The sequence below is a fragment of the Mustela putorius genome, unplaced genomic scaffold (genome assembly GCF_011764305.1).
Source record: "Mustela putorius furo isolate JIRA1106 unplaced genomic scaffold, ASM1176430v1.1 tig00000695_pilon_pilon_pilon, whole genome shotgun sequence".
Taxonomy (NCBI): Eukaryota; Metazoa; Chordata; class Mammalia; order Carnivora; family Mustelidae; genus Mustela; species Mustela putorius.
Window position 1 is genome coordinate 5,564,640 of NW_025421447.1, and position 21,531 is coordinate 5,586,170.

A 21,531-nucleotide genomic window follows, 5' to 3' on the forward strand; every position below is an offset into this window, starting at 1 on the left:
ACATGGCAAGCCTCCGGCAGCATTACATCTACGAATATCTTGTTAGTCCAGACGGGTCACTCGGTCCACTGTGCACCTCCCTCCCAAGGGCAGGGAGCAGGGCCGGGCCTTGGGGCCCTGGGGCCCAGGGAGGGGCCGTGGGGCCAGGGGAAGCCTGAGAAGTAAGTTCTATAATGAGGCAGCGAAGCCTCGGAACCGGGGATTCGATCTGTCCCAGAGGAAGCCATGGGGTGGTAGAGTGGTGGGGTGGGGTGGGGTGGGGTGGGGCGGGGGGAGCAGAGAAATGCAGGAGAAACAGAGGGAGGACACGGAGTGGGCAGCAGGTGGAACATGCATGGGAAGGGAAAGGGCGAATCTGTCCTAGGCCCCCCGCGTCCAGTTTCAGCCCCAGAAAGGTGAGAGCCACAGGTATAGGTGGGGCATTCCTGAGGGACGCAGCCCACATGCTGCCAAGATGCTCTGGGCTGGAAAGGTCACAGCCGCACCTGCCTTCCCCTGCAGAGAAGCCGTGAGCCCTAGTTTCCCCGCAGTCAGTCGGTCTGTTAGCAAATACCCGCCGTGGTGGAGGTCTGGATGGCAGGCGGGCGAGCAGACCTGCGCCAGCATGGGGCTCCTTCCCACCGTCCTCGGCTGCCACCCGACCTCTGCTCCCCGGGCCCCGCTTTTCTGACAGTCTCTTGCCCGGTCCCCGGATCGACTTCCCTGTTAGCGAGCGACACAGGCTGCCACTCCTTCATGAGACCTCCCCTTTCCCCGGGATTCTGCTTTCTGGCTCTCATTAGCATTTCCCTCCGGTCCCCCTGAACATTTCTCCTCAGTGTCTTTTCCCGGCGCACTGAACGTTCAAGGAGGGGAGTGTTGGCGGCAGAGATGCAGAGAAGCACTTAACAGGAAATGGTCCAAAATCTTTTGCCCTGGAAGCGCCGGGAGCCTCCTGCTCGCAGCCTGTCCTGTGATGTGGGGTTGGGTGGATGACGAGCTCGTCTGACACCTGTGTGACCTGCTGTCCGTGTGGGCAGTGACCCCAGTGACCCACCCTGCCTCCTGTCATAAGTGGCATTGGCAGAGTCCTTTGCACCACCCTTCTGGGCTCCTGGGGGTTAGGCCCGCAGCCAAGGGAGTTGGACCGCCCAGGGCCTGGCCGGGGGTGGGCTGCTCTCCTGACCACCCTGCACAAGGGGAAGGGGCTCAGGCTTCACCTACAAATTTCATCGCCTGCTTCTCCCACATCAGGGACCTTCAACCTGCCTTTCCGCTCCCTCCCGCACTCCCCCCTGCACTCTGCTAAAACTGCCCCGTGCTAGTCTGAACTCCTGCCCACCCTCTTCCTGCCTCTTCATCACGCTTGAATGTCACCTCCTCCATGAAGCTCTCCCTGATTCTCTGGCAGGAGTCATCCATGCCGCCTCTCTTCTGGAGCACTCATTGTGGTGCAACTTACCTCCTTCCCCACCTGACTGCTGCTTCCTGGCCGTGGGGAATTTGCCTCAGGCTTTGCTTTCCCCTCCAGTGCCCAGCTAATGATTCCAGTGGAGTAGTTCCTCAATAAGTAGGCGAGAGACCATCAAATTGGGGTAGGAGTGGCAATCGGAGAGCTCTGGTCCCCACCTTGCGGCTTCGGAAGAGAGGAGAGTGAAATCAGTTTTTATTGAATCGGCCTGCTCTTTGCAGAGTGATTTTGTGGTCTCTTTCATTGGGCCAATTACAGTTATGAAGATGAATTACGACAGGCGGCCCCCGCGTGCCTGCATTACCGTGTGCTAGCTGCGTAATTAGTGGCCGGCGTCTAGGAGGGGAGTTTGTTGGATGTTTCCATCAGAAAAAAAAAAGAGAAAGAAACACACATTATGATCCATAAAAAACAATGAACAATGATAATTTCATTTTTATTGGTCATTTTAAAACATTCGCTGATAATTTCCCCCATGCTTAATAGGCACATGCTTGCGTCCTTCAAGTAAATCCATAAACTTGTCACAGAAACGCAGTCTTACATGATTGTTCAGCGTCCTGCTGTCGTGAAGCCCAAATGCGCAACTTCCCAAGGCAGCAGGCGTGGGGTTCCTGGAGGGCGTTGACCCGGCCTTACGGGTTACGGGGACAGAAGGACTCTCGTGAGAGTGAGCACTGACTGTCCAGCTGTCCTCCAGCCAAGGGGGTTTAAACGTGAGAGCGTTTATCCTGTTTTGCATTTGATTTAAAACAGGATGAGCCCTTCTAACAGGTATAGGTACTTTCTGCAGATAATTAGGAGGCGGCTTGAGGTCCTTGGGGTGGGGGACGGAAAGCAGCACAGATAGGAGCGAAGCCTGGGCTCTGGAGGGAGGGGCCTCCGCAGCCTTCAGGACGCCCACAAGACGCCCCTCCTGTCTGTGCTGTGGAGCTGGACAGACCTCTGAGTAGTGCGTGTGTGTCTGTGATCATGTGTGCATGAGCGTGTGAGCATGAACATGCACATACCCGTGTGATCCTGTCTGTGTGTTAGTGCATTGGGACATGCGTATGCATGCGCACGTGTGTCTCCAAGTGAGCAGGTGGGTCGTGTGTGTACGTATGTGATCATGTGTGTCTGCCTGTGAGTTTGATTGTGTATGCATGTGAATGAGTGTGCACGTGTGTGCGAATGTGTGTACATGTGCACAGATGAGTGTGAGCACGCATCTTCATGTGATCATGTGTGTGGACGTGAGTGTGTGGACATGTGTGTGAACACGTGTGTGCATGCGAGTGGGTGGGTGGGTGTGAGCATGTACGTGTGTGGGGGTGGGTGTGAGCATGCATGTACACACATGATCGTTTCTGTGTTACTATGTGGGGAACATGCGTGTACGCATGCGCGTGTGTCTCCGGGTGGGTGTGCACATGTGGGTCATGTGTGTACATGTGATCGTGTATGTCTGTTGTGCGTGATTGTGTGTGTGTGAATGAGTGCCTGTGGGTGTGTATGTGTGTGTGCGTGTGAGCACGCATGACTGTGTGTTCCCATGTCTCCAGAATCCCCCGTGGGGAGTGAGTGGGGACGAGAGGTCAGGATGCGCTGCAGGGCTGGGGCTCTGTGCAGCATCAGGGGAGGCAGGGCAGCAGCTGGCAGGCAGGGGCGTCAGGCTCCGTCTGTGTGTGTTCCTGGCCGCGCCCCACGGGCATGTGGCCTCTCCCTGAGCTGAGCGTGTCTGCCACAGCTCACCAATGCCCTGGGCTTCTCTGGGACCGACACGCAGATCACTCCTCCCGCACTTCCGCTGTGCCCGCTGCTCTGCCCGCCCCCACGGTTCCCACAAGCAGAGTCGCAGCTGTGGCCCGGCGTCTGCTGGGTCGTGGCGGCTCTCCATCTGCCCTCACTCTTGCTTCCAGCGGCCTGCTTGGCTCTCTTTGGCTCTGCAGACGTTTCCTGCCTGCACTCTCTCTGCCACCATGTAGCCATGTTTGAACCTGCTTTTCCCGGAGGCTCCCAACACCAGAGTTCCCACCCCGTGGGCCTGGGTCCTCCTCCAAGTCTGTGTCCCCCGAGACCATCGCAGGCCTGGACCCAGAAGGATAGGTCATCCTTGTCTGTATCCCTGGGAGTGTGTGGGGTGGCACATGCTGGTGTGGCTTCCATTGTAAGCAGGGTTTTCCCAAGTGGCAGGAAATGCCGGGTCTCGCCACGTGGGCACTAGGTAATCCTTGTGTTAGTCAACAAGCAGGTAATTATTCTGTGTTTGTGTGATTTCCCCTCTCATGACTCATTTGCTCCTCCGTGTGCTCGAATAGTCATTCAACAAACATTGAGTGAGCACCTAATGAAGCCAGTGGGTCTGAGCCGTTCGTGCAGGAGCCGGGTTCAAATCGCAGCCCATCACACCACCCGACTGCTCAGAAGCCCGTTTGCTTATCTGTTCGGGGGGCCTCCTGAGGCTGATCAGAGGAACACCGTACAATTCCGTGTTAAAGGCCCCATAGTTCTCCACTGCTGTCGCTGCCATGGGTGTCCTCACCATTAAACCCCACCAAGGCTCACAGTCCAGCAAAGGCCGGGACGAGGGTTACCTGTAGTCTGTTCTGTCCCAGGGGATCAGGAGAGGCTGAGGGAGGAGGCACGTTCCTCCATGCTGGGCCTTGAAGGATAGTTAAAAGGCTACTAGTCAGTGGGGATGGGCAGGGGGGAGGCATCCCAGGAAGATGGAGGAGCACGAATGGCCAGGTGGATTGATGATGGAGGCCGTGAAGAGGAAGGTTGTGTGGCCAGATTACAGAGAGCCTTAGAGAGCCTCGAATGCCAAGCCAAGTGGGGCATCTGGGTTGTATTCTGCTGGCCGTGGGGAGGGATTCCTGCGTCTTAAACAAGGGAGCGGTGGGATCCGATCGGTGCCAAGGGGACAAGTTGCCATTATAAAAATAAATACGTTCCCCGGGACTAAGGAAGTTGGCAGGAATGCGCGGCCAGATTTTCAATGCTCCGCCTGTGCGCTCGCTTCCTGCCGCAGGAAAGGGGGCCAGGAAGGGGGGTGTCACGGGAGCTTCGAGGCCTCTCGTCCAAAGTAGGCAGCCAACTGGGCTTGCCAGGGACCGCGAGGAAGGGGACGTGATGCAGGTGGCCTCTGGCCCCGTGCCGGGCTTCCTCCTGTCCTCGTCGCCTCAGCAGCTCCTGGAGACCCAGAGGAACCACAGGCGGGAAACGGGGGAAGACAGGAGTGATGGGGTCCACGTGAATATGCTCTGTGGCACTGAGACAGATCACTTCAGTCTCCCAAGACACGGTGTCCCTGTCGCTGTGGGAGCTCCTTGGCACCGGCCGTGGCTGTGAGGACTCAGGGGGACAGTGTGAATGTCTGGGACGCACTGTGGGGTGCACAGCAGGTGCCCATCAAACAGCAGGTGTGGGGGGGCGGGGGGCTTCAGAGCCAAAGAGGCTCACACACCGGCTCCCGCCTCCCACCACCCCTGCTCCACCACCCTTCTCACCCAAGGGCCCTGCCGCAGGCGCACTGGACAGGACATGGGACTCGTGGCTCCCACCCGGGAGGGTTTCACCACCCTTCTCCCAAGCAGGCAGCGCTCGCATCCTATGTCTTTTCTTCCAGGACCTTCGAAGTTTTCGCTGTAAGTGGTAAAACACATCAGTGAATTTCCCCATGAATATTTATTGAAATGGCACTTTTAATACAAAGCCATTTTAGTGAAACTCCCAGGAAATGCATTCCATGCAGCCATTGATCTTAAAATATTTACTACGAATATGCTCGTCTTGGAACTATTACACGCTGCCTCTTGTTATTTGTTCTGGATGAAATCGCAGGGATCCGGCACGCGTGGTTTTACAAGCTGAGCAGGGCTGGCGAGATGATCTGGACGGCGTTCGGCTTCCTTTCTCCCTGGCCCCCAATGTGTGGGTTTCTGCTGCTCCTCCGCGACTCTCGGGGGGGGGGGGGGCGCTGAGGGCTAGCCTGTGGCAGTCGAGCTCTGAGAACAGACGCCTCGAGAATCAGGGGCACAAGGGCTCATCTTGCTGGACGCCCCAACTTACCCATGAAGGTGCCCCTTCACTTGGGGCCACTTCCCAACCCACCCACTGCATCGGCAAAACCTGGAGAAGGTGGAGAAGCTGCGAGGTCCAGGAAGACACAGGGATGCCAGAATTTCATACGTTCTGGGGCGGGTGTGTATGCTAAGGCTTTTTGGAGAGGAGGCCACCAACATCCTTCACGACTAGGATGCCACCTATCCCCTGAGCCAACTTTGATGCTTGGGTCCCGCAGACCTCAAAGTACTCGCACGTAAGTGTTCGTACCGAGCAGCCCTTGTTGCACGAGGCCAGCAGGGGCCCCAGCCACAAACAGCATCTCTGGACAGCGGGGAATCGTGGACAAGGTGCTTCCCACTTCCGTGGCCCCATGGCCTCGGAGGACCGCTGACCGCTCCTGGGGTGTCAGCGCAAACCTCCCAGCACAGACCTTCCTGTGCATGTACAAGTACTATAAGCGTGGGATAGACAGACTGAAGAAGGAGGACTCAAACAGACGAGGTAAAAGGTTCAGTGTTTCCCCGGGGCCAGCAGGGTGCACGTGCTGCACGTTGGAGGCCCTTGCTGGAGAATGTTATGCACCGTCCCACAGCCTACAGCATGTCATCGAGTAGGGACCTGAAAGACGGAAAATTGGGTGCCTCGTAGGATCTTGTTGCAAAAACATACAGTGGCTGTCAGAAATCTCGTATGTCAGTCTGCAGATGGTGGGTAGAGACTTATGGCTACAGAGGGGCAGATAGAGATGTACGCATGTGTCTTTCCTAGCATGGCATGGATGGGGGATCCTCGGCCGTGAGCCCTGGGGCCACGGTGAGGGCTGGATGGGGAAGGGGCTCAGCGTTAGGTACGGAGCAGCAGAACAGGGGACAAAGGTCGGGCGATGCCGTTAGGCCGTCTTCCCGACCATCCATCAACAGGGCTTTGGACAAAAACCCGCTGCTTTGTCCCCGGTTTTGCAAACAGGATATGGGTGGACCAAGAATGTGTGTCTTCCATTCGGACAACTCCCTGGAAAGCTCAGCACTGCGGTTTGTCCCCCTTGTCCTGCCTGCCGTGCGGATGCCACAGCTCACTTTTGTCCCCCAGCGTCTCAGCCCATGGGGGAGGGGGTTCACAGGTGTCATCAGCTCCGATCCCCGCCCCCCCACCAGCTCACAAACAGGAAGCATGAGGCAGTAGTTGCTGTCCCGGAAAACTTGAAAATCAGATGGTTTAGGATTTTCGTGCATCCCTACTTCCTTCCCCTGATAGTTGCTGTACCTCCGGCCTGCGAGTCCTGTGCCAGGAATGGAGGGTAGGAACGTCCGTACAAAATATAGCATTTGAGTGAATTGAAAACGGTGATTATCCAACTTAAAACATAAGGAATGAAAGGAACCCACAAAATCTGATTTAAGCATTTTTTTTTCTTTTTTTCCATGGAGCTGTCTGTTTTGGGGAAGACTTGATAGAGACTGGGCTCTCGGTGAAGGTCTGGCTGTTACGATGACCCCGGTGAGGTCAGTGTTTGGAGCAGGTGCAAAGGTGATGCTTTTTCCCCAGATTGTGTGGACGGCATCCATAGAACTGTCAGGGGGCCAAGACGGGTGAGGTCTTCGATCTTCTTTCAAATTTCTCGGATTTAGTTTTTTTTTTTTTCTAATAAAGAACTTGAGCTTCAGGGAGGAGAGGATGCTACCCAAGGTCACACAGCATCTCCTGGCGATGCTCATAGGTCATCCGATCCAGTCTCCGTGGTCAAGCGTCTGGTTCTCACGGCAGCTGGTTAGGGAAGCACTTGCTCAGCTTCTCCTTCCCTGAAACGAACGCAGACGGTGACGTGGTCAGGAAGGCGGGGAAGGGGCAGCAACGACAAACGCTGAGAAGCGGCAAACGGACGAGAAGGTCAGAGGTGGGGAGCGCTCAGCACACAGCCGGGCTCGTGCCGCAGAAAGGCAGGCGTGTCCCACCGGGAGTCAGTGGAATTGGGGAGCAGGAGGTGGCCCAGGCGTGATTCACAGGGTCGTTGACTGAGGTCCCAAACCTGGGCCCACCAGGAAGGTTGTCCGGGCACCATTCTCCTCTCCTGGAATGAACACAGATCCTCTGACACTCCAATGAGGACCAGAAGCACCAAAGAGGCCACAAACCCGACAACGAGAGAAACTCCCAGCCAAGGAAATAGCGTTAACAGCACCGAGTGCATTTAATGTCCGTCGGCAGACGTGAAAGGGCACCATCCACGAAACCGGGCAGACTGTGATAAAAATTAATTAGAAGTTCCAGGAATTAAAAAAAAAAAACATGTAATTATGGAAATGGGCAGATGGGTTAACGGGAACTGTACGCGGGGGAGAGCAAATGATCTTTTTTGAGGACAAAGTGCAGGACCCGCGCGGTGGGATCGAAAGGGCATGTGTGGGAAACCGCCCGCTGTGTCTCCCAGATGCAGCCGGGCTCTGGAGTCCAGACACCAGCCAGTGAGGAATTCAAGAAGGACGTGGGGGGAGGGGCAACATTCAACCCCAAAATCATCAATGGCGTTTTCAAACTAAAGAAGTCCAGATACTGAAAGGCCCACCGTGCGCTGTGCACGATTAACTAAAAAGGAGTGCAGAGTGGCTAGTGTGGACTGGGGACATGGCTCTGACTCATGGGGACACGGGTGTAACCGGCCCCACGATGATATCCTCAAACACCCCCCATAGTCAGTGCAGACCAGCAGGGGACGGGAGCAGAAAGTACGGATTTCCAGATTTTTCCCACTTTGGTGTTGTGGCTGTCAGACCCCATCTTGGTCCACAGGGATCCCCACCTCCTAGGGTTTGTGCTTTCATGGGACCCCTGCCCCTGAGTGGGGGTCTGTCCCTTGGGATGCGGCAACGGTGACCGGACGGTCTTCCTGGGATCAGGTAGGAGACGTGGGACCCTCCAGCCAGCAGCTGCTCTGCAGCGACCTTCCTGGGAGAGGCCCATGTGTCAGGGCCGACTGTGGGTCGCAGGGACCGAGGGCCTCTGTCCTACAACCACAGAAACTCAGTACCGCCAACAGTGTGGGGGAGCCTAGACGCGGACACGCCCATCAGGCCTATGGTGGGAACACAGACCGCTAACACCACCTTGATGGCGGGCAGCCCAGGGAGGTCTACCCAGACGTCCGACCCACGGGAGCCGGGGGAGGGTGCCTGGGGGTCGGCTCGAGCTGCTGGGTTTGTGGTAATTTGTCACGTGGCAAAGGCAAGCCGCCCAACTGATGATGGTGGGGTGTGATCTCAACCGTGGCCAGTAGCACTGTCGGCCAGGTGCACGGGGCCCTGCCAGGTGGGCGGGGGTCACTGGGTCAACTGGGTGCGGGGCTCAGACAGTGGGGACAAGATCAGTGAGTGACCTGACGCCAACGTCCAGGTGACCGCTGTCTCGTGGTCAGGAGGGCTGGCGTGCGACAGGAGGGGGCACCCGCTTGTCCTGTGGGTGAGCGTCCCAAGCTTATCAGTCAGCTCCCTTGGGAGACAAGACCCTCTCCCACCTGGGACACCTGGGAGAGAGCACGGACACCCCGGCACGGCGAGGTCCTTCTCCCTGCTCCTAGAGGGCAGGTCTTCAAGTCCTGGCCCTTGGCGCTGACCTTGGGCGCCCACCAAAGTGTGTTCCAGCAGAGAACTGGCTGTGAGATTAACGGGGTCACTTCCAGACAAGCTGGCTGGATGCCCCGTCGGCAGTGACACCCAAGAGCTATAGGGTCGTAACAGAAGGGCGGCGGTTTTGTAGAAGGAGCCACACTCCTGCCCGCGCTCTTGAGCACTCGTCCCTCCAGCGTGACCTCCAGGGTGTCCGGGTCCCTCATCTGTGAAGCAGAGGGCCGGCGCGTGGACCTGCTCAGCCTAGGAGCTAGATCTCTCCTCCCACAGAGGCGCCTGTGGGCCGAGGGCTCTGTTGTAGTTAAAAGGCTCCGTCCGCGACCCCCCAGCTCGAACTGGGCCGAAGCCCAGCCCCCGCCTGCAGCCGCCACGGAGACAGAATGACAGAACATGGGGCCAAGCCCGCAGCCGATGAGGAAGAGAAACCCAACTGCAGCCGAGGTGAACGAGAAGAGGGTTTATTGGCTCGTGTAACCAACCCGCCCAGAGCAGGGCGATTGCAGTCAATCTTGAGTGTACATAACGATGCGAGTTCCTGGCTCCTGTGCCCCCTGACGGTCCCGCAGTATAACCGGTGACACCTGAGGGTGGGCCCCTCCACAGGCCCAGGGCTGCTGCCTCCCCTCCCACCAGCAGCGCACGTGCTTCCCAATGTCCTGAGATGCCCCCCATGGCCACACCACCATAGCTCATGCGACCGTCCCCAAAACCACTGTAGCCAGAGAGATGGAAGGAGCCGCTGGCTTTGCCCAGCTGGGGCCCCACCCAGGAGATGACAGTGACCTTAAATAGCGCCACCCCAGAAACAAGGGCTGCTAGAGAGGGATACGGGGGCGGGAAATGGGGGCACGGCCCTGCCCGGCTCAAGCTCTGGCTTCCACTCCATTTCGACCTCATTCAGGCCAACTGGTCCTGGTGGGAGCAGCAAGCAGGGGGTGCCCAGACCCATCAGTTTCCCACTAGACCCCCACAAACCACACTGCACAACCCCAGCGAGCTTCCGGCCACAGGAGACACACCTCTGCCCCAAGCATTCCTGCAGCCATGAAGACCCCCGCAGCACTCCCATCTCCCCACTGAGGGCCCCCCAGGAACCAAGGAGCTCCTGCCATGTTTTAAGGGGAAAATGAATTCTGGTGTGCAAACATTATCACACATTCATGCACTCGGGATCTAATTTTAGCTGCAAGAGACTTGTTACAAGATGCTCACATAATTAAGCAGCTTTCTTCCCGGGGTCTGGAAGCCTGTCTATTCTTCTGTTTCATTTACACATCACTGGGATTATCAGAAATGTGTTTTCGTTTTTTAAAATTATGTATTTTGGTGTTTCCAAATTGATCCACAACGGGAGATGAAAACCATGGAAATTACATGTCTTAACGCAGGTCTGTGTGACTTTGGCCCGCCATTAAACCTGGAATCTGCAACAGTGGGGATTTGTCACAACTCTCCCCCAGATTCACACTGGCTTTTGCACCCTGGCTGCTTGATGGAGAAGCTGAGAGCTCCAGGAGGCCTCACTTGCACAAACAGACAGCCAGAGCTCTTCCCGTGCCTCCAGGCTCTCCCACAGGAAGAACCAGCCACAGGGCTTTTGCATGTCTTTGCTCATCAGATACCCAGGAGCACCAGCCCCCTGTAGGGTGCCCGACCATGTGGACCGACTCAGCGTGACCTGGATGTACACTGACCCCATCTTTCTACTCATCTGCAGGTCTGGCTGAGGTGCCTTGTAAACCATAAGGCCATCAGAGCAACCGGCTCTCCCCCGGGAAGGAAGGGAGGTTCTCTGCACACCTGCAGCAGGAAGTGGACCAGGTACCGGGGGTCTGGCTGATGCTGTCCTGATTCTGGGTTGGGCAGGAGGAAGGAAGGCCCAAGGGTCAGTGGGCCGGGCCCTCCAGCCATACCTCTGCCCTTCCCAGCCTCCCCAGCGTCTGGGTCTTCTCCCCGAAGTCCGCGAAGAGTGAGGGCCAGAGCTAGGAGCCAGGCTCAGGAGGAAGCCAGCATCCGGCTCTCCATTCTGTCGAGACTCTAGGCTTGCTTGGGGGGGGGGTGTGCAGGGACCCTTGGGCCATCTTCCACGGCAGGTGGGGCCCCCTGGCAGGCCTCACCTCTTCCTACGACTCCAGAGAAACAGTTTCGTCAGGGGCCTTCCCAGAGTGAACCGCGGAGATAGGGCCGTGCCAATAAGCGTTGCCAGCATTAAGCGAAGCGTGGCTGGGGGATGGCCCAGGACAGGCTCAGCACCACAGTGGGTTCCTCACGGACGGGCGTGGAGGCCTCCCTCCGAGGAAGGGCAGCCCACCGGGCCCTCCACCCCACCTGCTCTCATATGGTGGCTCTCGGCATCCCGGGAACGGGGGGAGTGCAGGGTCGGGACATTCCAATGCTGGTATCCCCAAATCTCTCACCCCGTTTTCTTCCCCTGCAGCAGCTTGGCTCAGGCTGCAGGAGGGCAGAGCAAGGGGCCCTGCCACCAACACCCCAAGCCTGGAAAAGCTGTCGAGGGGCCCATCCACCATCGTCCACCTGGCAGGGGTACAACCCCCCCAACACACTGGAGACCTGGTAGCGTGGCCTCATTCTGAACCCGAGGTACCCCTGAAGGGAGCTCTGTCCCTCCAGGCTGAGCGCCAGGTGGCTGAGGATGGTCCCGCTCTGTGTCCCCACCTCTGTCCTCACCCACCCACTTCGCCCCCAGCTGCAGAAACTCAGACACACACGCCCCACAGCCCATCCCCCTGTTCTCCAAGCCCCCGAGCCTTTGCACACACTGTTTTCTCTGCCTCAAGGTCCTTCCCTCGGGTCTGCTGGGGTAATTCCTACAGATGCCTCCAGACCAGCCTGCACGGTGACCCTGAGCCTGCATAGCATGCACAGTCCTCTGCTACTGGGTTTCTTCCCCTCCGTGACCACCCTCTTCTGTCCCAAGGCTGTGAGCTGGGGTGGGCGACTTTCCTACCTCTCCCCCCAGCCCCCGGCCAGCTAGCACACAGCAGCCCGCTGCGCTCCTGAGGACCCTCCCTCCAGGGTGAATGAGTGGGAAAGATGGCAGGCTCCCACAAAGACAGAGGGTGTGGCGAGGAGGCCCAGGGACCCAGCGGCGGGGGATGGGGTTGTGTGTGAAGTTAGAGGGTTTGGCCATGGCCCCTCCCCCGACAGTTGTGTGGATGGGGGACATGGCCCAGTGGGTGGGGCCACAGGTCCAAGTGACACCAAGACCCATCCCTCCCGGATCTCCCCATGTGCACCCCAAGCTCCCCCCGGAGGCCAGCCCTTCCCTGACCCATGCGCTCTTGCCCCACACCCTGCCTCCAGGACATGGAAGGAAAAAGTCAGGCAAGGGGGCTCCTCCAGGCGTGCTAATGTTGGACGGGGCAGTGGGGGTGCAAAGAGCGATGGCAGTCCTGAGGTCAGTGTGCAGCGTGGGGATGGGGGGAGGCTCCACCCTGAGCTGCCAGCCAGTCTGCGGAGAAGGGAGATGCAGGACTGTGGTCCCGGGGGCCTGGTGGCCATACCACAGGGGCTCACAGGGGTCAGATGTGCCATGTAGGGTCACAGGGTCCGGCAGCCTCTGTGAGCTCATGCCCACACTGCGGTACTTGCTGCTCACAGCGCTGACCGCCCCCAAGGACCCTGGCCAGCAAGCCCGCAGCGGGAAGCAGGAGAGTCGCACCCGGGGCCCAGCACGCACGTGGCCCGGCGTGCCACGTCCGAGGTGGTCCCCGCAAGCGTGCAGTGGTGCGTGTGGCGGGTCTGTGAGCGCGGGGGTTCTGCGGCGGCTCCGGCAGCCAGGCCCGCGGAGCAGCGTCCAGCGGCGCGGGCGGAGCCGCCGGGCCGTCATCTGGGCACGTACTCGCCGGGCAGCCCGGCCCCGCTGTGGTCGCGCAGCGCCTTGTCCACCGTCCGGATGTAGCCGTCGATCAGCGCCCGCATCTCGGGGGTGAAGGGCTCGGGGTCGAGCGGGCGCCGGCCGCGCCGTCGGAAGCTGCCTTCCTTGTTGTTTTCCACGCACAGCAGCCGCTCCTCGCTCACGGACACGTTGAGGAAGGCCACCATCTCCCGCAGCGTGGGCAGCAGGCTGTGCCGCAGCTCCTCGTAGTGCACCACCAGCAGCCGCTTGCCGAACCGCAGCCAGTCCAGCACGTGCGAGGACCACCAGGCCGCGTAGCTGCGCACGAAGTCCGGCCACTCTGCGGGGAGAGACACGCAGGTCGGCCCCGCCTCCGGGCGCGATGGGTGGGGATCCGGGGAGGCGGCCGACCAGGGCAGGCGGCCCCTCGGACCAGGCCCTCCGGACGGCCTGCAGGCAGTAAGAGCGGCACCTCGGGGCCAGCCTGGGTCACTGGGCCACGTCTGCATCGGTAGCCGTGCCACCCCACACGAGGACAGTTGTGGCGTGTGTGTAGGGAGCTGGTTCCCTCTCTCATGGACGGTGAGTGCCCTGACCGCGGGGCCCACGTCAGGGCAGGGAGATCCATGGGGCCCACACGGCACAGCGGTGTTCATCACGGGGTGGATGGGTGACCCTCATCCATGCTCACCTTGCCCCAGGTGACGGGGGACGAGCAGGGGCACCACGAGGACGGGTGCAGGCCCGGGCGCCCGCCCAGGTCCTCCTGTGAAGCTAAGTGAGCGTGGTCCCTGCCTGATGCCGACCACGTCTCACGGGGGTGGCCAGTCCACCCCGTGACACCGCCGGGCAGCCGGCAACATTTGGGGAGGATCTATCCCTGAGAGCTCTGTCCCGGCAAACTGAGACGTGTGCTGGGGCTTTTGTCTTGGTGGGGACAGTGTCAATATCCACAAACACAGCTTGTGACCATCCCGCCACCTCAGAGGGCGTGGGGACCCTTCGCTTTCCCTGGTCCTCACGACCACCCTCAGACAGGGACTGCCCTGGTGTCTCCGGGGGGTAAACTGAGGCCCCTGGGAGCTGAGGAGGAACCAGAGCTCTGCCTCCTGCACCTGGGGCACCAGCAAGGGGCAGAGTGGGCTGGAGGGGATGGGGGCATCTGCCAGGGCAGGGTCTGTGGGGACGGGCCTGCCTGCCCGATGGCCCCACACCTGCTGCCCTCTGACCGCTCAGTGTCCCGACACTCGACACCCGGACCCGTGTCCCGGCCACACTGCGGCAGGGCCGGGACGGGTGTCTCCGCACAGGAGAAGAGCTGCCCCCCTTCTGCCCACCTTTGCTCTTCCAGTTCCGGTCGGCTGCGTAGCCCAGGTGCCCAGCACACTTGCGGTTGAACTCGGCCACCAGGGACCGGTACGGGTTCCGGATCAGCAGGATGGCCGAGTCGAACATCTCGATCTCCCTGCGGCCGCTCTCATGGGTCTTCACGCAGATGGTGCGCCGGCTGCGCCAGTGGTCCTTCTCGCCCTTGAACCCTGCGGGGAGACGGGGGGCCTGAGCACGGTGGTGGACCCTGCTGTGGCAGCCGGCAGCGCTGAGCACACCTCCAGGAGACCCCACAAGTCTGGGGGCGGGACCTGACACCCCTCTACAACCTCTGGAGCATGCGTGTGGGTGTCTGCACGGTGATTTCCCGCCAGCATCGCCAACATCCCATGAAAGAGTCGTGGCCACAGGCGTGGCTCAGAGTGGGCAGGACCCCTGCCAAATTCACACAGCAGCACAGGGCTCTGGGCACCTGGTGCAGGTGTCCCCATGAGGCCGGGCTTCCAGCCCCCGCCCGGCGGTGGACTCCGGGGCCCTGTGGCAGGGTCCCAGCCCTTCCCACCCGTAACAAAGTCACACATGGGTCAGCAAGATGCTGTGGGCTTGTTCGGTGGAGGCCTTTATGCTGGGGATGGAGGAGCTCCACGTGCGGTCCCACGGAGCAGAGGGCCTCCCAGGAACTAGGAGTCGGGGACGGGTCAGGGGTGAGCAGGATGTCACAGAAGGAACCTGGAGGGGTGCCCCGGAACCTAGACTCCGGCCATGTCCCACTAGATCTGGGGTCCGCCAGCCAGGGATCAATGCTCCATAAATGAGCACGCGTGTCTCCTGGGCTCTTGGGGACAGTGACAGCGACAAGCAGGGGCGGGGCGTGGCACGCAAAGGTGCAGCAGGCAGGGCCAGGTTCTTTGATGCTGGGAACAAGGCTCCTCTGAGGCGGGTTTGCCGCCTGGAACCCAACACAGTTCAAACGGATCTCTGGCCCAGGCCTAACAACCGCCAGCCTTTGCCAGGGCTCCTACTGCCCAGCACCTGGGACAAGGGGAGGAGGAACCAGACCACAGGCCATAAACATGGGATCAGGATCAGCATTGGGTCCCCAGTGCCCCAAGACCTGCAGTGCCTTCTGTGTGCAGCAGGCTGTCCCCCCAGCAGCCACACTCTGTGTCCCATGGGCCGCAGTAGCCCAGGATAGATGGTGTACCCATGCGTGTCACTGGGGGGTTGATGCAGAGGCTAGCGGCCACCCCGCGCCAGTCCCACAAGCCTCAGAGGGGGAACCTCCAGGGCCATGACATGTGGCCACGCCAGCCACTGGGTCCCCGGGCCACTTGCAGAACAAGTCCGCCAGCTGTGCAAACGGGTACAGCCCTCTAGACCAGCAGGTGACCAGCAGCCTGTGCTGCAGGACTCCACGGGCACCAGGCCACAGCAGACAGGACCCTGGGACAGGTCATCTGGCCGCCCCACTGGGGGAGCCAGTAGCACTCAGGAATTAAGGATGAACGACCAGCTTTCCTGGCTTCTCCCACCAGATCCAGAGCCCCCCACCAAGCTGAGGAAGCTGTGGACATGGGCTTCTCTTCCTAAATCGCAGTCCAGTCAGGAACCTGGACGCAACAGGGGTGACACCTGACGGCAGACCAACAGCCCCTCGCTTGGTCGGGTTCTCGGTCCTACTCCGCACAGGGAGGCCTCTCGCTTCTACAGGGGGAGACTAGGGGCCACACAACTCCCGGGGGCTTTGCACCATCTTGAAAAACACAGCGTTTTGAGGAGCTCCTTCTGGCCTCACAGAACATCCGACAAATGAGCCAGTGACATCTCACCGAGTTACGGCGAGTTCTGACAACAGAGGAAATTCGGAAAGTGGTAGTAGTGTGGGTGCGCAAGCCGCCAGGATGGATGTCCCGAGTCCCGGGCCGGCCGCATGGCTGGGAATGTGTTTGCAGTGCTGGTTCCCCGGCCCCTGGGGCCGGCCCCGGGACTCCAGGCCCCGCGTCCCTCACTCACCCTTGTTGTACAGGGTCCCGTCAAAGTAGTAGCTCCCCGTGTAGAAGCCGGTGGCATGCTCGATGAGGTGCCGCGCCCACGTGTTCCCGGCTCCCGGGAAGCTCGAGAGAGCCACAAACACCTTGGCCTTGGTGGGCAGGAACCGCCGGTCTGTGCAGCGAGTATCTGAAAGGCCAGAAGCTGACCACTGACTGCCCCACCCGGACCCACCGCCCGCAGACTCCTGTTTCACCCATGGGGAAACCAAGGCAGGCCCGAGGAGGGGAGGGGATGGCCGCCAGGGCCGTGCTCAGAGAGAGCTCTCGGGATGACAAGGCCTCCCACAGCCCAGGCAGCGATCCCTGGCTACCCACACAGCACAGAACATTCCAGGTTCTGCCGGACGGTGGTGGGGCCCCGCCTCATGGCTCTCCTGCTGTTCCTCAAAGCACCTCCGTCCCCACACTCGCGGAAAGGCCGGGTGCGTCTTGTGCCCAGCCTCCAGGGACGGTGGTGGCCTCCCCTCCCCACCCTAGGACGCATGCAGCCACACTCGTCTCTCCCAACGCCCAGAGAGCACATGCAACGGACATGGGGGAGGGCCCCACATGCCTCGTGCCCCAGGCACCGAACTCACCCTGTACGGGCGTCTGGTAAACCGCACAGTACTCGGCCAGCCTCTGTGCCTTGGGCTCCTGGCCACACAGTGCCCTGTCCACGGCATCCCGGAGGTTGAACTGAGGTGTGGGATAAGCACAGTAGCACTCCCAGCCCCGCAGGATGGCCAGGGGGAACTCCTGCCAGGGAGCGAGGAGGGAGAAGCATGTGGGGTGCCCACCGGGGCCAGGCCTCCCGGCTCACATCAGCACGGACGGTGTCCATCCGTCCCGCGCCAGCCCAGGGGAGGCAGGACGCACGGGACGTGACTTCTGCCCCCAGCAGCTCAGAGCGGGCCGGGGACCCGACAACGGTCAGCGTGAGCCCGGCCCGGGGCTAACCTTGGGGGCCCGGCGGGAGTGCAGGGAGGACCGGGCGCCCGGGACAGGGGCGTCTGCAGGAGCCGGTGCGCGCAAGGGTCAGGATGAGGCAGGTGAGCGCACGGGCTGTGCTGTGGGCCCACTGGTCGGGAGTCCCGAAGGGACCTCGGCGTTCCCCTGGGGTTCCCTGGGGAGACCGGCCCAACCCAGCTGCGGGGGCAGGGGGTGCAGGCCGGGGATTCCGAAGTCCCTGCTGCTCTGCCAGGATTAGGGGCGGGGCAGTGCCTTGCGGTGAGGCCAGCCCCGGACCTCCTCTGTGGGGTTCGTTCCCTCCTCCCTCTGCCCCCACAGAGGAGACCGCTGGGTGCTGGGCCGCTGGGTGCTGGGCGACCTCGGGCACGGTGCCTGCCGAGCCTCTCTGTGCTTCACCACCGAACACGGGCCATCAGGGACTCGCACGTCCCTGACGAGGGCGGCCCAGCATGGGGCACGGCACGCGGGCGCCCCCAGGTACCCAGCCCCGTGCTCCGTGCCTGCCCCTGCCTCTTGCAAATGGAAATGCAGGGGGGAGGCGGCAGGGAGGGAGGAGGGAGCCAGAGGCAGCACCGCACAGACCTTTTGATTTTTTACTCACAGCAAAAATCTCGTAAATAAATAAAGAAAAGAAAAATCAATAGCGTTTTCTGAGCGTGGCTTGGCAAAGTGAGGATCTCCGCGCTCAGAAAGTCGCCCGTCCCAGCCTCGGTGGGTGAGGGGCGATGCAGCCTGTGGGGGGGCTCCTGTGCTCAGGCGTGTGGCCCCCAGTGCCCTGCACCCCTACCAGAGCCTCTCCCCGCCTCCCTCCTCCTCCTGGAGGCCCGCGGGCTGCTGCACCCCTGCCAGGGGCTCCCAGGGTCCTGGCCCTGTCCCTCTGCGAGCTGAGCTGCCACGTGGGGACAGAAGCCTAGACCCTGCGCTGTTCTGACACTACATACCCCCACCACGCGCCCCTGCGTGCCCCCCACGTACCCCCACCATGCACCTCCATGCGCCCCACCATGCACCCCTGTGCGCCCCACCATGCACCCCTGCGCACCCCCATGCACCCCACTACCCATGCCCATCGTTGCTACAGCACCAAACGCCCCCCCAAGGCAGGAAAAGCCCTTAAACAGCCCGGGGGCCCCATCCAGAATGCTAGTCTCTATAAAATAGACAAGTCCTTTGGCTGCTGGCTTGGAAGAGGGGGAGGACCTGGCTTCCCTCTGGCCTCCTCCCCAGCTTATCTTCTCCCCTGGGACCAGAGCCCCAGTCCCCAGGCTTTTTCTGGACAAGGCTCGAGACAGGGATTTTTGGAGGATGGAGGACAGGGGAGGCAGTAGCTCAGGGTGTCTGGGCTTCCTGGGCATAGGGACCAGGGAGGAAGCAGCAGGCATGTAGCCCGTCAGATCCCAACACTGACCCTGACCGTCCGAGCCTCAGTTTCCCTGTCTGCGAGCTCCTTCTCATCTCTCAGGACTCCACTGCCCCCCCATGCTTGGGGGACCTGAGGGTTTGATGCTCTGCCCGTAGGCTCCTCTCCAAGGTCCCCATGCCCAGAAGGTCGGAAGCCCCACCCCCACTGCACCTGTCAAACCCGTCCATGGCCACAGCAGCCCAGCCCCCCAGCAGCCACACCCTCGGGCACCGCAGCGAGGCCTGCATTGGCATGTAGGGCTGGGACCAGGACCGGGCCATGAAGCAGCACCGGCGGAGCACCCAGCTATCTCTCTGCACTATGCGGCCTCTGTCCCAAGCCCACGTCCTTCCCCCACCTCAGGATGCGGCTGTATTCGGAGACAGGGTCTCTAAGGAAGGAATCCAATTAAAATAGGGCCATGGCAGGTGCAAGCCAATCCGACTAGTGTGGCCATAAAAAGAGATTCGGACACAGACACGCAGATGACCATATGAACACACAGGCACAGGATGCCCGTCTGTGAGCCCACGAGGCCTGAGAAGAAACAAGCCCAATGACACCCCACCTTGGGCTTCTGGTTTCCAGAGCCCCGAGAAGTGGCACTTTGTTCTGTGGCACTTTGTTCGGGCAGTTGTGGTGACCTTCTACGCTGGGGTCCTTACGGTCCTTGGCCATGCACCACTGGCACATGCAGAGCTCAGGACATTTGCACCTGCTCTTCTCTCTGTGTGGAAGGTCCTGCCCCCAGACCTCCCCCTTATTCAAACCTCTTTTCCTGAGAGACCTTTACTAGCCACCCTGGGTCACACCACCACACCCTTCGCACCCCCACGAGACCCCTATGCCTTTGCTGAGACCTCTGGTTCAGCCCGTGGGAATCCCTAGGTCCTGTTTCCTCCCGCAGTCAGCCACGGCTCCGACTTGCGCTCCGCGGTCGTCCAGCTACCCTAGAACATCCTGGAAACAGGATCCCTCGGTGCAGACTTTCCCTTCCCTCAGAAATCCGTGTGCCCACGCTGGATCCCCGTGGAGGAACCCGCAGCTATGGTCCATGTGCAGACGCATCATGGGGCCTCCATTCGCCCCACACGTCTGGGCTCCGTCTACTGGGTCCTCACGGGCGCCAGCAGGGCCGGGTCCCTCTACCAGTGGCCACCCCTGCGGGGGTCGCACCCCACCAGCGACCCGAGCCCCTCCTCTGCCTCGAGTGGATGAAACCATCAGGTTCTGGGCGCGTGCGGAGCACGGGGGAGCGCGGACAGTAATGCAGTTTTATTTACAACAGAACAGAACTGGATTCTGAAAACACAGGACAATTTCCAACCCCTCGGGGATTTCTAGGACATGATTTCCATAAAAATTAAATATTGATGAAAGTTTCTCTGCCAGCTTCCCTGCTGACCCCACCCCCACCGTCTTCTCAACGGTTGGAGAAGGGGAGGCAGGAGGGGGACACAGATGTGAGACCGTTTCTATCGGAGGGGCACAGGGGGACGGGGTGCGGAGACAGGTCTCCACCCGGAACTGCATCCAGAGCCTGGGCTTGGTGGCTGCCGCAGGCACAGTGATTCAGTCCAGTGCTGGGTCATGGCAGCAACGGCTGGGCCCTCCCGTCCCGGGAGTCCCCCGGCAAAGGCACAGTCGTGGTCACAGGTCAGGGAGTGGACGTCCCAGCAGGCCCGTCCGTCTCTGTCCTCCCTGAGCGCCTTCCTTGCGGTCGGTCCCCAGAATTATAGAGAATCACCAAAACGCCAGAGATCAGAACTCGGGCTTCAGGAGGGCAAACTGAGGTGAGGAGGGAGGTGCCGAGCAGCCCAAGACTTCAGACCGTGAGACTGATCGGGGGCAGAAGCAGCCTGGGGCTCTGCCCAAGACCACACTCAACTCCATGGACACACTCATGAAAATGGGGGGTTTTTGGTGATATCTGCAAACCAGCACAGAGCTTGCCTTCACCGATCTCCTGGCTCCCTTCACCCCGAGACCGCTCTGGACATGCACACCCAGAAGGACAGAAGGTGCCTGGGGGCGGTGGCTGCTGGGATGGGTGTGGAGGGCAAGCGTCACGGTCAACCACAGCCCGTCTGCAGAGCCCATCACCGAGCGCATGTTTTCTGCTGACACAACGCCCCTGCTGTCGGGCTGCAAAGTAGGAGCTGTGGGTCGGGGAGGCAGCCCTGGAGCCGGGACCAGCTCACGCTGTCCCCTGCCATGGAAACCCACGGCTCTGAACAGCATCGTGAGAATCAGTGAGAATGCCATGGCTCAGGGCCACGAGTCTGGCCGGGACCACAAGGCAAGGACGTGTCTGCACAGAGACACGGACCCAGGTCACGGACTCTGAAGCCACCTTCCACTGTCTTTGGAATGAGGCCATGTGAATCACTTCTGGAAACGCACCTGAAGTCTCACGAGTGACGCAAGAGACAGAGTCCCTCACACCAGTGACTCCACATGTGATGACGTGAGAAGAGCATTACAGGCCACTAAAAGGCTGACCTAATGCCACTAAAAGGCTGACCTTCGGGAATGTTCGTGGCAGCGCGGCTCGTAACCGCGAAGAAAGAGCCCAGAATGGGCAGGACGGGGGCTCACCCCACGAGGGACACGGGGAACAAAGGGAAACGGAAGGAGAGATTCTTTGTTTTTCTTTAAGCAGCCTCCGTGCCCAACATGGAGCCTGAGGCAGGACTCAATCTCACGACCCCGAGACCATGAGCTGAGCTAAGAGTCAGACACTCGACCGGCTGAGCCACCCACGTGCCCCAAAAGACTTAACGTTAAAGATGCGAATCCCATCAACATGCCCGTCGAAC

At 60.4% G+C, this 21,531-nt stretch overlaps 2 protein-coding genes across 7 annotated transcripts in view; one reads left to right on the forward strand and one right to left on the reverse strand.

Moving 5' to 3' along the window:
- Positions 1-10,960, forward strand: part of LOC106006601 — a 29,561-nt gene extending 18,601 nt beyond the window's left edge. The window contains exon 2 of the transcript XR_006607632.1: positions 10,838-10,960. The gene's annotated coding sequence lies outside the window, so the exon portion shown is untranslated. The remainder of the gene's footprint in view (positions 1-10,837) is intronic.
- Positions 9,563-21,531, reverse strand: part of WSCD1 (WSC domain containing 1) — a 31,212-nt gene continuing 19,243 nt past the window's right edge. For all 6 annotated transcript variants that reach the window (XM_004760480.3, XM_045083174.1, XM_004760478.3 and 3 more), the window contains 4 exons: positions 16,938-17,097; positions 16,322-16,486; positions 14,317-14,517; positions 9,563-13,319 (listed from right to left, as the gene is read on the reverse strand). In XM_004760480.3, the coding sequence (XP_004760537.1) occupies positions 12,967-13,319; positions 14,317-14,517; positions 16,322-16,486; positions 16,938-17,097 (879 nt within the window). In that variant the 3' untranslated portion in view covers positions 9,563-12,966. The remainder of the gene's footprint in view (positions 13,320-14,316; positions 14,518-16,321; positions 16,487-16,937; positions 17,098-21,531) is intronic.